The following is a 17,093-nucleotide window of genomic DNA, read 5'->3' as shown; positions in this document are numbered from 1 at the left end:
CAAAGTTATTTATTTTATATGTGAATGACTTAGTGAATGTATCAGGACTCCTGAAATGTGTCCTTTTTGCAGATGACACCACATTTTTTTGTTTGGGTAAAGATGTAAAACGGATGTTGGAATTGATGAAGACAGAATTTGATAAAATACAAACTTGGTTTAAACTTAATAAATTATCATTAAATTTAGATAAAACAATTACATGATATTTAGTAAAAAAAAAGAGAACTGTTGATGATCCATTTAAAATTGAGGGTGTTGAGATTTGTAGAGTTAATGAGATGAAATTTTTGGGTGTAAACATTGATGAACAGCTAACATGGAAAAATCAAACAAATTCTGTAAGAGCAAAAATAGCTAAATCTATTGCAGTACTATACAAAGTCAGGGAATTATTAAATGATAAAGCTCTGTACATCTTGTATAACACAATCATTGTTCCACATTTAATCTATTGCATTGATGTATGGGGGAAAGCATGTAAAACATTTACAAACCTATTTTTATTTTACAGAAAAGAGCTGTAAGAATTATCATCAGAAAGCATTACAGTCACCCATCAACCACATTATTTTATCAACTGAAGTTATTGAAGTTACCATGATTTGGTAGATTTCAGTATTTTATCAGTTATGTATAGGGCTCAAAATAACACATTACCATTAAATATCCAAAGAAATTTTGTTTAAAGACAAAGTTGTTATAATCTTAAGGGGATAGAGATATTTGTCAAACCAAAATTCAGAACTAGTCTGAAGGGAAGGTCTACCTCAATCCAAGGAGTTGGATTGTGGAATGGTCTAGAGAGTGATGTGAAAAATGACAAGTCAATGTGTACATTTCAGAAAAAGATCAAAGCTGAATTGTTAAGTATATATGAAGTAGCTTAGTGTGTTTTTTGTAGAATTAGAAAAATTAAAGAGTTATTCATTTTGTTCTGTTACTTGAAAATTATTGTGATTGAACTAATTGTTTGAAAAAAGGGGCAGATATAATAAGATTTTTTTCCTTCTTTCTGCTGCCTTTCATTTGAAATCTTTTGTATCTTTTTTCATATTGTTATCCCTAGGAGTTTGTTAAAATTCGCCATTAGAAACGCCCAAAAATGACACTTTGACCCAAAATGTCCGACTTCCTGTTGAGTTTGGACCAGGGCTCCAAGAGACTTTTTCATAGGTTCTGAGAAGATTCAGATGTTCGCCGAGTTTCAGAGTTATCGGTCAAAAAATGGCTTGGGGCTGAGGTTTTAAAATATTCTAGGGGGCGCTGTGGAGGCTATCGGGCAATTATCATGGATTCCTGTTTAAGGGTGGATAATGATTGATCATACTGATTTTGGTGAACCTGGGTTCAAATCTGTGGAATTTGGAGCCAAACGTATGACGACGGCATTACGTCTTAGTTCGCCACGTCTCAATGCCCACATGCTCCACCCCAAAGTGTCAGTGTTGGAAAACAAGTTACACCAACATGTCTTCGGTCACTGGACACGCTACCATGCTGATCAGGTAACATGGGTCAGATAGGGACAGTTCAGCGTAAAACTTTACACTTCCTGTTGTCAGGGGGCGTTGCTTAAGTGATGTCATGATTTGACCATTCAGTCTTGCAGGGGACTAGATGTGGATCAATCACTGAAGGTTTGATGTCTCAGACAGTTTTCGTATAGGAGCTGTTAGCGTTTCGTTTTTCATGGTGAGATGTCAAACTTTTGAAGTCTGGCCACGCCCCTTCAGCATGTTCACTGTTTGACTTTTTCTTCTCTGCTCTCCTGGGGTTTTTCCTCTGCTGCTTCTGCCAGCCTCTTTACATGCCACACCTCTCTCTCTGATTGCTGCTGATGGTTTCCACCTGTTTCTGTGTGTATATAGACTTCCTGCTTTCTCTACTACGCTGCCAGATCAACTGATCGCTTCCAGCCACAGTTATCCAGCGTACTCTCCTTGTTCACAGCTCTTGAATCTTGATCCATGCCTGTTTCCCTCGACCATGCTTTTTGCCTGTCCCTTTTAAAGCCTCAGCCATCTGACTTTGTTGATGACCTACGCCTGTTTTTGGATTTCGCCTTTGCCTCTCCCTATCGGTACTGTCTCCTCTTCGGATCCTGTGTATGAACCCTGCTCACCTTCGACTACGCCTCTGGACTTCCCTTGGTCTATGCTGCTCTGTCTCTCTGCTGGAGCGCTCTGTTACTACAAGAAAGGTTAGTGTTTCACCAGACAGTCTGTATTCAGACAACTACTCGTTATTCTGCCAAACACTAACCTTTCCCCTCTGTATCATTTTAGATACAGTTCCTGCCCTGGGACCTGAGACACCAGAAGCTGTTTATTTACGCAATACACATTTTAAAAACCTTTCTGAGTTTGTGTGTAGGATCCTCTGCCATCAGATCCCTGACAAAAAACAGAAAATGACTCAGGCAGTAGTAAAACAGGAAGCCCCACTGAGTCCATGCAAACCTTTAGGGGGATTTTTATTAAAACAACTGTGAATGCTGAGACACGAAGTAACAAAAAATATGCAGAAAGAACAAGAAGCGGAGAAACAGTTGAGAAAGTGTGAAAAATTCATTGTGTTAAGGGAAGGGATTAAAACACACTCTGGAACAGGCAACACTGGAAGTGAAGGGTAGAGCAGCCACACAGCAAGTGAAGTCGTCTCTGCCCCCGTATTTGGGACCGGAACAGACAGCCTCAAAGGGAGGGACCTCCTTTAATAGGGAGGAAACCCCCCCTAGGGGGCAGTATCCATCCATCGAACTAACACAGGGGACGCTGGTTTTAGAAAATACCAATATCAACCCATTTAGACAAGCAGCAGCACCATCATGTGGACTGTTGGAGGAACAGCCTGAAAAGCCTACCCTGTTCAGCACCTCCATGGTCCAAAATAAAAGTTTTTGCACCTCTTCCACTCATAAACAAAGAGGAACGGGGGTGGCAGTCAGTCCAGCCTAAATTGCAGCATGGGCTCAGGAAAGAACGAAGAGGCGAATAAAACAGAAGAACATATAAAAGAAACCTTAGAAAAAAATGGTGGCTCACAGCAAAGAAATGATTAAACAATGCAAGCACAGAATGGAGAGATTAGAGCATGAGCTGCAGGTTACACAAAGAAAACAACCAGTCAGAGTATCGATAACTGCTAAAGGAAATTCGATACCCAAACAAGAAGAGCAGGAGAATTTCTGATTGATAACAGAGGAGGAAATAGATCATAAAATTGACAAACTAAAAACCACATTAGGTAATTTACGAGATGTTGAGTCCTCACAAACAGCCCATCCCTCTGGTAGAACCCACACAATGACAACAAGAGGATTAGATAAAAAAATAATAATAATTGATGAGGCTGAGTACATGTTTCCGTTACTACAATCATCCCAGGGTCGCCAGAAATATGTGCCCTTCCCAGTGGGAGACAGAGATGCTCTGGTTGACAAACTCCCAAGTATCTCTGCAGGAGGCAGATTGTGGTTTTCGGAACTAAGTGGTCTCACCAGTGGAATGTCCCTGGCCCTAGGAGACTTTAGAGTAATCCTGGGACAGTGTGTAACGCCCCTGGTGGCCAGAGAATTAGAAACAGTAGCACGCACCAGTAAACTGGGCAACGAGGTCCCACAGAGTCGAGTAATAACAGAGTTAGGACGTGCAATCAGAGACCAGTACCCATTGTACACTCCAGCAGCTACCCCCTAGTTTGAGTGGGAACCTCAAGTCCACCCCAAAGATTATTTTACCCTGGCGGTTGAAAAGTGGATGAGACATACAACAGTAAATCCTAAAGGAACACCTTCTAATTTAACTAAATTATTTAGAGAGGCAGTCCTGAAGGGAGTGCCCACATCTGTGGCAGAACTAATGAGACAGAATCCAGATCTCCCTTGGTGCGACTACGATACGTGGGAAAAACATCTAATTTCACCACCTACAAACAATATGAGAAGAACAAAAAAAAGAAAAATAACGAGAAAGCTGAATTAGAAAATTATTTGCTTAAATTACAGCTGCAGGAAACTAGACAAAAAGCAACAAAAAAGGAAAGGACAGATAATGTGATGGTTGCAGCGGCTCCACAGCCGACGCCTTCTCCTGCTGGGGCACACTATATTAATCAATATCTTGGAGGATTAGCCCCTCCTCCTTCTCCTTATTCTACAAACCCTCTCCCTCCTCCTCCTCCTCCTTTTTATCAAAATCAATACAGGTCTGCTGGCTTTGGTCGTAGCAGGGGCTGGCGTGCTGGTGGTGGCCGAGGACAGAGGGGCATGGGACGGGGACAAAGGGGAAGAGGTGGATATGGAGGAGCCACTCCTGACATCTGCTACAACTGTGGAAGACCAGGCCATTGGGCCAGAGATTGCCAAGTTCCACCACAAGGACGAGCGCCACCCAGTGGACAACCAGATGGACAGTACTTGATGCAACCAGTGGCTCCTGAACATGCTGATATCTACTGGGGCCACATGACTGCTGAAGGGTCTAGTCCACTGTTGAAGCTGTTCCAACAATGAAAGCCTTGGATCTTGAGTCTACGCGCCTGTAGTGAACCTGATCTCATGTCAAATCTGACCAGATGGACAGAGACTGTTATTTCATTGAACTGCATTCAGAAATACAGTTTGAGCCATCTGGAGACTTTCTTTCTTGAATTAATCAAGTAGAAAAGACAATTCTCTATGATCATTACTATTTTACAAATGTTTGATAATCAAATTGTGTTAGTTCACTCAATGTTTACAGGTTGAAGAGAACTACTCATTTTATTTACATAAACAGTAAGTAATGATTTTTATTCCTCATTCAAAGAAGAAATCAGGGTAATATGCATTTCTTGATTTTTCTGTCTTCAATGAGCAAATTTGTAAGTATGTTAAAGGTCGAGTTTCGGTCAACTAAAAGTTTACTGAAAAAGAAATGTCATGTTTAACTGTTACAGCAGATAATAAGAGTAGAGACTCCACGAAGTCTGAAGTTCTCCAATAATCTTTCTGTCTGTCACTAAAACAATCCTTGACTTTTCATAACACCTTACATCACAAACCACACCTCTTTTCTGGTCCATCGACCAATCAAAAAGCTCTCAAATGACCCGGAAGTCGACCCATTTAAATGTGGCAACTTCCCAGTCTAGCAGCGGCGCTCAAGATTGAGATTGAGTTCAACATGGGAGTTTTCAGAGCTTGAAAGTTTTCCTGGAGAAGAGTTCCAGACTTTAACTCTCTGAAGAGAGTTAAAGAGTTCAGAGTTCTTGGATGCTAACGCAGGCGTCCAGAATGCTTCTATTGGAATATAGAATGCAGTGACGATTTTGGGAATTATAACTTCTGTTTGGATAACCTCGCACGACTCTCGAAGTATTTTAGCTGCTCTCAACGGAGACGCTGAAAGAGTCAAAGGAAGGATTCTATACCGACGCTGACCTATCGTCAACCAGGTAAAAGTTCTACTTCGACCAAGCGTACCGTGAACAAGCTGAGAACTGAAGGAGCGTGCACGTTTCTGGTCAAACAGATTAATTCCCTCACACATCTCTCTGTAAGATAAATCTCCATTTTCCATCTTAAACTCTCCTTTCTCCTAAAATCATTACAGCTATTTTAGAAATATCTGAAGCAAAGTTCTCAATCACCGCCGTGTGATTGATGTCTGTCTGTTTCTGCTGAGAAGTGAGGACAATCGCCGTATTGTTCCAACTTTCTGTGAACTTGCCATTGTTATTGTTTTCATATTTTGCCAAATTAATGTAAATGTTTGATGTTAAACTTTGATTCTGCAAATAAATGACCGCATTCATTTGATGGGTCAAAGATAAATAACGTCTCTCGTTACATTTCTGTTAAACTCGATACACGACATGTACACAGTCAGAAAAATGAAGAACTCGTCTTAAACAGTATGAATATATCTGAACTATGTCATACTACACGCCTATGTCTCTCCTCCCGACCCCCCGCATGTCACACTCTTCTATGACAGGAGACACGCATACTAGTATCAAGAGGAGTTTACAGCTGAATTGGAGGATAATATTTGGACAATTCACACACAAAACATTTATGTGGCCCCGGCTGGGGCGGCAGTGGAGTTAACTCATGAACAATTACTGTGGTATCAAATGAGTGATGAAGCCATGCCTCACATATCTCGCTCTCTCCATGTTGAGCATGAAGCAAAGGAGCTGGGAGGAATGGTTAAACGTTCCCTGGCAGCTACGACTGGGTTCCCACCTCAGTACCAGGTCTGTGCTTTTCAAATTCTTGTGACACATACAGAATCTCCTCTCACACAGAAGAGCAGGTGATGCTGGAACACGAGTTGTTGGCTTGTGACCACGGGAGAGAGAAGACTGATCATCATTCTGCCGCAGCAATGTTGGCCTCCATACCCGAAGGATTATGGGCCATATCCCCCACGGACATGGGAAAGACACAGTGCAGCCCGATCACCTTTCAGGTAAACACAGATACACCTATTTGGGTCCCACAATACCCACATAAACAACAAGCAGAAGAAGGAATTACACTTCAGGAGTTTTAGAACCCTTGCAGTCTGAGTGGAACACACCCATCTTGCCTATAGAGAAAAAAAGGAACCAGTAAATATCAAATGGCACACGATCTATGAGTCATTAATACAATATTAAAAACACCCACAGTACCTGTTCCAAATCCTTATCTCTATCTCATCTCTGGACCCTACACACCACTGGTATAAAACTGCAGAGATTTATTCTCATTTACATATAAAGGACAGCAGTGGCGCTACACTCAACTCCCACAAGGATTTGCTCTGTCTACAGGTATCTTTAATCAGGTGTTAAAAGATGTACCGAAGTCTTGCCCTCTCCCCAGAGACACCAAACTGATCCAATATGTGGACGACCTGTTATTGGCAGCACCCACGCCTGACACTTGCATACAAGCAACTAGGTTGGTGTTGGAACATCTACACAAAATGGCTTTAAGATTAGTAAAAAATAAATTACAGATTGGCAGAAAACAGGTCTCCTTCCTGGAATGAAAAATCTCTGCAGGAACCACTAGCATGTCCAAAACTCTTGACACACCCCAAACCGACACATGTAAAATACATGCTTTCCTTTTTGGGCCTAACAGGGTACAGTAGAGGGTATATTCCTAAATACACAGATTTGACACAACCCCTGAGGGATGTGGTCAAAAAGCAAGGCATGAGAAACTTGAACAGCATTTTGATATGGACACAGGAAGCTGAAGAAGACCATAAAACTGAAACAACACGTCATCTGCAGCAGAACTGACATCACCTGATTACAACCTACCCTTCTTTTTTAGATGTTTCTGTAACAAAGCTAGCCATAAATGGTGTTTTGTTCCAGAAAAAAGGGGGTGAGAGAAAGGTACTACAGTACTTATCGACAATGATGGATAATATGGAAAAACGGCACCCCCCATGCACACAACACGCAGCAGGGATTGCACAATTAATTCTTTTTTTCCCCCCCCTTTTATACAATTTATTTTCAAAAAACAGACAGGAACGTTATGCCATCAGCACACAGGCTCCGCCCACTGCCTTGATCTTCTCCTCCGCTTGTCGGCTGAAGAATTTGGCCTTAACGATCACGGGCTGCTTGGACAGTTTGCCTTTGCCCAGAACTTTGTAGTAGCCAGCGCGCACAGCATTGACGACAGGGGCAGGTCCATCGGGCTTCTTTGCATAGTGGAGTCTGGTCTGCTCACTCACCAGCATCCACAGCTTGTCCAGGTTTATGGTGGGGCAGTAGGATATGTTCCTCTTCAGGTGGTAATGTCTCATACCCACCTTACCAAAGTAGCCAGGATGGTATTTATCAAAGTTGATTCTGTGGTGATGCATGCCACCAGCATTACCACGACCTCCAGGATGCTTCCTGTGCTTGCCAACGCGACCATGTCCGTGGCTGACGTGTCCTCGGAGTTTCCTGGTCTTAGACTTCTTGGTCGGCATCTTGGAGGCTAGATGAAAGAGCACAATTAATGTTACACATTTAATTCTTAAAACAGCACACATTGTTTTGGGACACGCCCTAGTGGTATTAACCACACACAGTGTATTGGCCTATGTAAATTTTCAATGCTTTACTATGACCGCTTTAAGACAACACAGGTTATCTAAAGTACTAGAAGCCCCCAACATCACCTTCACACATGAAGGAATAAACATGGCGGACTGCATCTCCAAAGGAGAACCGCACCAGTGTGAAAAGCTTGTAACCACACTGGAAAAAGTAAGACTGGACCAGCAAGCTGACTAACTAATTTTTCTATAAAATTTAAGCTTTGTCTAGTTGATTTCAATGCCTGTATTTAAACTGTTGTTTGTTTGTTGATGACATGCGAAGGATCCGACGTGGCTGAATGTTTAAAGCCCCATGTAAAAATTGTGACATAATTTTTGCTGACATTAAAATCTTTACAAGAAGCGTGCTCAGTCCGAAAGATGTTCCGGGTGTAATTACCTGTCGCTGTTTACTAGAAACACGTTAAAACTTGGACGTCTGGAAAGCGTCAAGAGATGTGGTCATGTGACAGTTCGAAGAAAACTCTACTGGGTTTTTGGGTGCCTGTGGGGAGTTTTTTGCTAACTCCTCAAAAGAAGTTGATGACCTCGGGTTTCTGTTTATTATAGCCTCCTTAGGTCTGTAGTTGAAAACAGACTGGTCAACAATACATCCCCGAGCAACATTTTTATTTATTTTTTCTCTTGTGCTCGAGGCTGTGCTTCTGATACGGCAGAATCCTTAAAATAAACACCTGTATTTGGATGATTCCTAGAAAGAATGTAGAAGAAGAATACCTGCAGATGACCATATGGAGTGGTTATGGTTAAAGACAGGGATTGATAGCTTTTTAGAATAAGCAGTGATGGAAATATGTTTTTATAAGTTGAGGGACAAACAAGAACCTTAGTTAGGAAGGTATAGGGAAATATAACATTATAAGATTCAACTTGTCTGCTGGCCTCCTTAGATAGAGAACTTTACTAATTGGCTTTTATGTATGTGAATGTTTCTGAAAAGTGTCCTGAGACAACTTTGTTATTTGGCACTATATAAATAAACTGAATTGAATTGAATAAATGCTATGTATATTTGTTGCATGAATGATGTTGGAGTGTGAGTGAGTGTCTGCTGTATGAATGATAGTGTGTGTTCGTTAATGTATAACTAATATGGGTTACTTTACAGATGTATAAGATTGAAAACTGATAACTTTATCAGCCATCTAGTACAAGGTCACTTAATGACAGGAAATGTACATAGACTTATAAAACCAAAGGCGGAGGAAAAAATCATCACATCAGGCATATACGTAATTGGTAAGTGACCTTTTTATATTAACATACATTTATTTAAATAACTTTTCAAGACCAACAGGTACAGTTCAAACTGTCCAGACAGAAAACAGAAATCTCCGCACTCAAGTTGATAAAAAAAAGGGGAATCCCTACAGTGTTCTAGTCCTGTTCTTACTTCTTCCAGTAGTATGTACAGATTTTTCCATATCCAACTATGGGGGCATCGAGCTGAATTACACCTTGGGCAAGGCAACCATCTTCCAGTTTGACCTGTGTAGTGTCATAGCGTGTAGAGAACACCAGGCCAGCTGGAGAGTGTATGATCTTTATTTGTGTGTGACGGCGTTTAACCCAAAAAGATGTATGGATGAATTGCATGCGCTAGAGGCCTGGTGCCCAGCCTGGAGCTCAGCGATCACCTATATTGGCCCATTTTGGACCCCAGACTACTCAGCCACGTACGCACATAAGCTACGGGACGGACTATCCCGTGTCTCCCTCCAAAGGGGGCAACTGATTGGCAAACTTAACTAGAGATGCTGTAGAGGGTCTGGCTGAGCAATTAGGACCTACCTCTCTGATGGCCATACAAAACTGCATGGCACTGGACATGGTATTAGCCGAAAAGGAGGGAGCCTGTGCTATGATTGGAGAAAAATGTTGTACTTTCATCCCTAACAACACTGCCCCGGACGGATCGGTGACCAGAGCACTGGAGGGACTGAGAAGACTGTGTAAGACCATGCACGAACACTCAGGCAGTGAGAACCCCTTAGAAGAATGGTTTTCAAACATGTTTGGTAAATGGAAAACATTAGTAATATCTCTGGTAATGTCTTTGGCTACATATTTAGGGATCATGGTAGTCTGTGGTTGTTGCTGTGTGCCCTGCTGTTGTTCACTGGCGGTCAGATTCATCACTTCTACAATCGAGAAAGGTGGCAGTGAGTGCCCTCCTGCTTACTAAATGTACAGCCAGGGACGATACATGGAACTATCCTTAGTGGCCATCGCACCACTACTAGAAGAGGCTGACTGTTCCCGCCAGCTTTAAAGTTGCCTGTTTTGCTAAAATGCTGCATTGTGTGTTTACCAAGAAAGATGAGGGAAAGTTTTTTTTCCTGTACAGTTGGGGTATGGGTCAAAAATGACTACTGTCACAGAGGCATGAGGTGATGTCCTGCTTTCCTCCTTAAAATGAACAGCTGCCTCAGGGATTTTTCCTGGTCATGCAGAGCTACACCTATTCAGAGATGGATAGTTAGGAGTAAAAGGTGAAAAATGTAAAGATGCTCCCACTAAACATTAGACGTCGAATGGATGCGCAGATCAAGTTTATATTGAGTCCGTTGGTCTAGACTAATTCTGGACGTCTCCACGACGTGCAAACAAGGTCCACTCTGGACGTCTAACCATGACCTGACTTGTACGTCGGACTTGGATGTCGTATAGACATCCAAGACAGGTGCAGGTGTGCCTTAGTGAATCATAATTTTTATAACCATAAAATTTACAATCATAATTTATAATCATAAAAGAGTAACTGTGCACAGTTACTCTTTTATGATTATAAATTTGCACGGCTTCATTCATAAACTAACTGTTGCTATTTTCTCTCGAAGCTGTTTCTGTTAATCCAGTAAAGAGGATAAAGGAAAAAAATTTAAGGAGTGATTTATTTGTAAAACTTAGTCTATCTGTTTCTAGTGACATTTAATTGTAAACCTAGTATCTGTAGTGTGTGGTTTCCTGTTGCACAATAGATGGTCAAATATACAGTTTCTTTAACTTTGTTTGCCGCACAGAGATGGCGCAGCGGCAGAGCAGCTTACTTTAAACCCGAAGGTCCTTGGATTGAACCCCAGTCATTCCAACATCCATCTGAGGGTGAATGTGTTAAACACTGCATGGGAACATACAATGACGACAACACAAAGCACTTACTAATTATATTATTATCTGAAGTGAATAAAATAAGTTAAATTTTGATGTAGAAAATATGTCTATATTGACCGTCTATTGGACGTCGGAAAAAGACGTTGTCTGTCGTAACAGTCTGCACCTGGGAGGGACCCAAATTAGATGTGCAAAAACGACTTAAAAAAGACGTCATTTAGACGTCTCCTTGCTCAGTGGGCTCTTATCTGCTGTGCTGTATTGCTCGATATAGCACAACTGTATCTTGTCCTTTATTTGTATCTGCTTGGCTTTTGGATCTGCTTGTCTTTTGGTATCAACAAGTACAGATTGAACTAAGTCAGAGAATGTATTTGAGTTTGTTGTGTAAGGGACATGAACTAACAGGGAGCTGCTGGTGTGTGTCCCACCTGATGACAAGATCACCAGTAAACTGGAACGGCAGAAGAAAATAATAAAACAACTCCATAAAAGGACTTCCAGGAAATGGAGACATCATTTTGAACTAGTTTGAGCTTCCGGGAAGATGGCACCGCTGTTCATGGCCTGCCCTCCACCTCTGTCTGCAGTGATTGTGTTTTTTCTGTTTTTGTCATTTTTCATCTACAACATTGACTCACTGCTGGTTTATGAACGTCATCAACTCCTAAATCTCCGACTATCTGCCACCAGTCTTGCTTTGTTTGATCATAATGATCGTAACTCCGGACCCCCTCTTGGACCCCCACCTATGCTTGAAGACGTTCCTGTTTACCTCCGCCGTGGTATCCTGCCCGGTCCAAGACATCGCTCCAGGCGCCGTGGAAAACGGGCTGGCCGTCTTGAGAGGATCAAAGCCTGGCGGGCTGCTGCTGTGGCTTCCTCTTCAACCGAGGACCACATCTTAAATCACCTGTCCTGGCGCTGCGCTGAGCCACCTGAGTCCTTCCCGGTCCCACGGGTCGGGTCGCGCTTCCACAGCGGACCTGTTCGCCGTGGCTGGGCTTCCGGTCGTTGGAGTCGCAGGCCGAACTCCACAAATCTGAGACCGCTGGTCTTAGCTTCATGGACAACTTCTATTAACTATTTTCAAAAAACGTTGGAACTACAAACTGGTACAGATACTAGCTAATTTTTTGAGCTTCGAACTGCTGTGGTTTGAGGTGGGCTGTTCAAATCCATTTTTTTCTGCTGTGTTATACAGGCCACCCACATATAATAAGGACTTCATGGCTGAACTCTGACTTTTTAACTTGGATTCTGATCAGATATGATGGGGTTTTGATTCTGAGAGATTTCAATATACATGTCTGTTGCCCTGAAAAGCCACTGACTCGGGACTTTCTAGATCTGATCCAGTCTCTGAATTTTGTACAGAATGTTGCAGGACCAACTCACCAGCATGGCCACACATTGGATTTAGTGTTAACCTATGGTTTTTCTGTTTCTAAGTTAGAAATTGGGGATGCGGTTTTCTCCGACCAGAAACCCATTTCTTTCAACACTTCTTTTGTCAACGAGTCCAAACCCCATCCCTCTCCAGCCAGGCCTTGTTGAATATTTAACCCTTCCACTGCTGCGCTCTTTTCCTCTGCTTTTACTAAAAACTCTCTCTCAGTCTCTGAATCCTCTTCCATCAACGCCCATGAGCTAGTCACTGTACATCAAGATACCTGTGCTAAGGTTCTTAACCTAGTTGCACCATTAAAAATTAGGCATCCAAAGCACACTCCACACCCTTGGATGAATGAGATCACTCGCGCAGCCAAACGTCAGTGCAAGAAAGCTGAACGTAAATGGAAGAAGGACAAACTTCACGTTTCTTTTATCATGCTAAAAACATGTTACAAAGAGTACCAGGCCACTGTTAAATCAGAAAAAAAAAAAAAAAAAAAAAAAAAAAAAAAAAAAAAAAAAAATATATATATATATATATATATATATATATATATATATATATATATATTTCTCCCAAATCATTGCCTCAAACAGCCACAATCCCTGTGTTCTTTTCAACACCATTAACTCAATTTTAAGTGTGCCTCAATCTGCCAACAGGGAGGTCTCTGCAGTTACGTGTGATGTCTTTGCCAGTTTCTTTGTTAAAAAGGTTGAGTCGATCAGGTCACTGATTCCTCACACCACAGCTTACCCCTCTGTCTTTGTCCCATCCACATCAGTCTTTAACCAATTTTAACCCATTTCCCTCTCATTTCTAAATGACGTCATTGGTCATATGAAACCCTCCGGTTCCCCTGCTGACCCCATCCCTACATCGTTTTTTAAACAAGTCCTACCCTCCATTAGACCCTCTGTTCTTGACATTATAAACAGCAGTATGGCTACAGGTGTAGTTCCTGATGCTTTTAAACATGCAGTGGTAACTCCTTTAATGAAAAAAAACCCCGACTTGACCCTTCAAACTGCTCAAACTTCAGACCCATCTCCAAACTTCCCTTTCTTTCTAAGATCCTGGAGAAAATAGTTTTCACTCAAACACGTTCTTGAGTGGAAATTCTATTCTTGAGATCTTTCAGTCTGGCTTTAAGAAATTACACAGCACCGAAACAGCCTTAGTTATGGTCTGCAACGACATTCTTCTGGCAAATGACTCTGGTCAGTCTGTAGTCCTGGTACTCCTTGACCTTACCGCTGCATTTGATACTGTGGACCACAGTATCCTTTTATCCCGGCTAGAACACTGGGTTGGGATTACTGGTGCAGCGTTAGAATGGTTCCATTTATACCTGAGCGACAGGAATTTCTGTGTTAATTTTGCTAACACTCTATCTACTTCAGTGACTCTTTCCTGTGGGGTCCCACAAGGCTCCATTCTTGGACCCCTTCTGTTTTCATTGCATCTCCTCCCCTTAGGATCTATCCTGAGGAAACATGGTCTTTCCTTTCATTGTTATGCTGATGACTCTCAGATTTATCTGTTGTTAACACCTAACAGTTCCTCCTCCATTCACCCTTTGTTAAAATGTCTTGATGACATCAAGACTTGGATGACTACAAACTTTTTGAGTTTTAGTGATCAGAAGACTGAGGTCATTGTGTTTAACCCTAGCTCTGCCACTGTCACTGATCCTGCAAACCGCCATATCTAAAACAGTCTGTTACCAATCTCGGGTTGGTTTTAGACTCAGACTTTAAGTTTAATAAGCAGATAAATTCTGTTATTCAAAAAAGCTTCTTTAAGCTAAGGCAGATAGCTAAGCTCAAGTCCGTCCTGTCCAGATCCGACCTTGAAAAATTAGTCCATGCATTTATTACAACCCAGCTGGACTACTGTAACTCGCTTTATGTTGGGGTTAGTTAGGTCTCTATCTCATGTCTCCAGCTCGTCCAAAACGCTGCAGCTCGGCTACTAACAGGAACTGGCAGGTTTGAGCACATTACTCCAGTTCTGTCCTCCCTTCACTGGTTTCCTGTGCATGTCAGAGTTGATTTTAAGATTCTTCTGCTGACATTTAATTGTGTTAATGGCCTTGCACCATCATACCTCTCCAACCTCCTTCATCCTTATAATCCTTCTCGGGCCTTGAGTTCATCAGACCAGCTGCTTTTGGCCGTACCTAAAACCAGGCTGAAGCTCAGAGGAGATCGGGCGTTTTCAGTCATGGGCCCTAAACTCTGGAACAATCTGCCCATCAACATTCAATAGGCTACCTTAGTCTTGTTGTGAAATAAAGATTGTGTTCTTTGTTGAATTTAACATTCCTATTCTTATTTTATTTTGAAATTGACCCACTTCCTGTTTTACTTTATAAAGGCTCCCACAGATTGAAGTAGGTTCCTGTTTATCATGTAACACGAAGTTCCACACTTTTGATTCGTCTGAAAATTGGCCAATCATGACAGCAGACTCAGAACGCGCTGAAAAGTTAGTTTTGCTGTGTGAGGGAACGCCCCTTTTTCACAGAACAAAGGATGTGCAGAGTTTTCTCCAAAAGGGAGTTAACAGATGGAGGAGTGAGCAGAGAGCCAGCAGCGAGCCAGCAGCAAAATGAAGCAGAGAGACGGGCGTTTTCAGATTCCTCCTTAAACAAGGTTGTATTGTAGAGTTTAAAGGGATGCATCCAATTAATAATATGTTAAAATAATGACTACATTTAACTAATCCACTGATTATGTTTGTGAATCTGTGACTACTTTATTGACTTCTGAGTTTCTTTACTTATTAAATATTCATAAACTAGAAGGTGCGTTTGCCGTATCTGATGTGCATATCTTGACTGACTCCTGCAGGATTGAAAAGGTAACTTTGACTCGGGTGGAGAATAAGATAAAACACAACAATTTGGAGGTCCCACCGAGATGTGAGAAATAAGTTTCCGAGTCTTTCACACTGATAACGGCGCGCCATTCACAGAAGGTAAGCAGAGCCTGTTTATTATTACGAAATCTGTAAATTGGGCTTAAAATAGGCAAATTTTTGCTCAGTGTGTCTGACTCTAAAATAAATAGTTTTAAATAGAGAAGTTTATGTCGACTGTAAGAATAAAGATAAAGTAAATAAAACCAGTCCCAGGGAAAACACGCAATTGTCGAGCCAACCAGAGTCTGACGAGATTCTGGATCAGAGGGGGTGGGGTTGTAGGATAAAGTCATTTATCCGCCGCTACCTCTGTAACTCTGAGACAAAGTTGAACTGTAAACTTGTTAGGGTGGTGTCTAACTTAAAACAGTGTTAATTTAAGCTTACTTAAAAATTGGAAGTTCGTTAAGTGAGTACGGGACTTGGGTGAGACATTAATTAATTAAATACGACGCACGCACCGAATAGATTAAAATAAAATCAGAACTAATAATTAGATTTATTGAATAAAATAACTTATGATCTGTGATGAGTAGAGAGGTCACGGGTTCACAAATATTGCTGTCTTCTAGGATATTAAAAGGGAAGTCAACACATTTTGTTTAAAAAAAAACAACAACATTTTTAAGGGTGACCATTGTGAATATTTCTGGCGTCTGTGACTTGCGTGAATGTTGAAATAAGTGGTCAGTATCTTGTTTGTTTATTTTGTGTTTGTGTCTTTGTCAAATATAAGACCACAGTATGAATGTGTAGAAGAAAAAAAAGAAGAAAAAAAGTTCCAGAATTTTCCAGTGACAATAAAAAAGAGGTGTGTGTGTGTTTGGAGTTCCTGAGAGAATGGACACTGAGGGGCAGCGGCGTCTCAGGTTACAAAAGTGTGAGCAGGAAAGTTTTAAACCAGTAAAGGAGCAAGTTGAAATTGTGGGAAAAGATTAAAGAATGCTCGAGAGATGAGGATAAGTTTGACAAGAGAGAGAGGCAAACGCCTTGCAGGAAAGTAGATACAGAAAGTTAATGAGGGAGGTTATAATTGAAAGAAAAGAGTGGTTGAAATTGGTCTTTGTGGCACATTGTTGAAGAAACAGCAGCTTATCAAAACAGCCTAGAACAAAGAGGGAGGAAGTGAGTAGTTCAGCTCCCCTCTTTATAACTCAAGCGGCAATCAGTCAGCACATCCCCCAACAGGAATGTACCCCATATATCACATACCAGATGGAAGGTTCCAGGTGGGGGAGGTTACTGACACCCCTTCGCAGCTGAGGGGGGGAGTCACCCATCCCAGTTAAAACAAAACCCCTTGTGAATTTTTTCTTCTCTGCAGTGGGAAGATTAGTCTAATTAGGCCCACAAAACATGGAAGGTAGCATTTAACTGCATACAGCATCCATCTGAGTTTTTGATCAGGACTCTTGGGTGCCGGGGGCCGGATCAGATACAAATGTGTTCAGGTGGGCGCTGACGTTGGTTCTGTGAAACTGACCAATGGGACGGTTCAAATGGGTTGTCAGTCGAACACAACTGACACAACAACAAAGAACTTTTCAGCCAAG

At 41.7% G+C, this 17,093-nt stretch overlaps 1 protein-coding gene across 1 annotated transcript; it reads right to left on the bottom strand.

Moving 5' to 3' along the window:
- Positions 1 to 7,526: 7,526 nt before the first annotated feature.
- On the bottom strand, positions 7,527 to 7,992 carry LOC119423326 (60S ribosomal protein L27a). Its single transcript, XM_037690704.1, has one exon. The coding sequence runs from the start codon at positions 7,971 to 7,973 to the stop codon at positions 7,527 to 7,529; it is 447 nt and encodes a 148-aa protein (XP_037546632.1). The 5' UTR covers positions 7,974 to 7,992.
- Positions 7,993 to 17,093: the final 9,101 nt, after the last annotated feature.

The sequence above is a fragment of the Nematolebias whitei genome, chromosome 17, assembly GCF_014905685.2.
Source record: "Nematolebias whitei isolate Nwh7 chromosome 17, NemWhi1, whole genome shotgun sequence".
NCBI classification, from domain to species: domain Eukaryota; kingdom Metazoa; phylum Chordata; class Actinopteri; order Cyprinodontiformes; family Rivulidae; genus Nematolebias; species Nematolebias whitei.
This window is presented reverse-complemented; position numbering and strand designations above follow the sequence as displayed.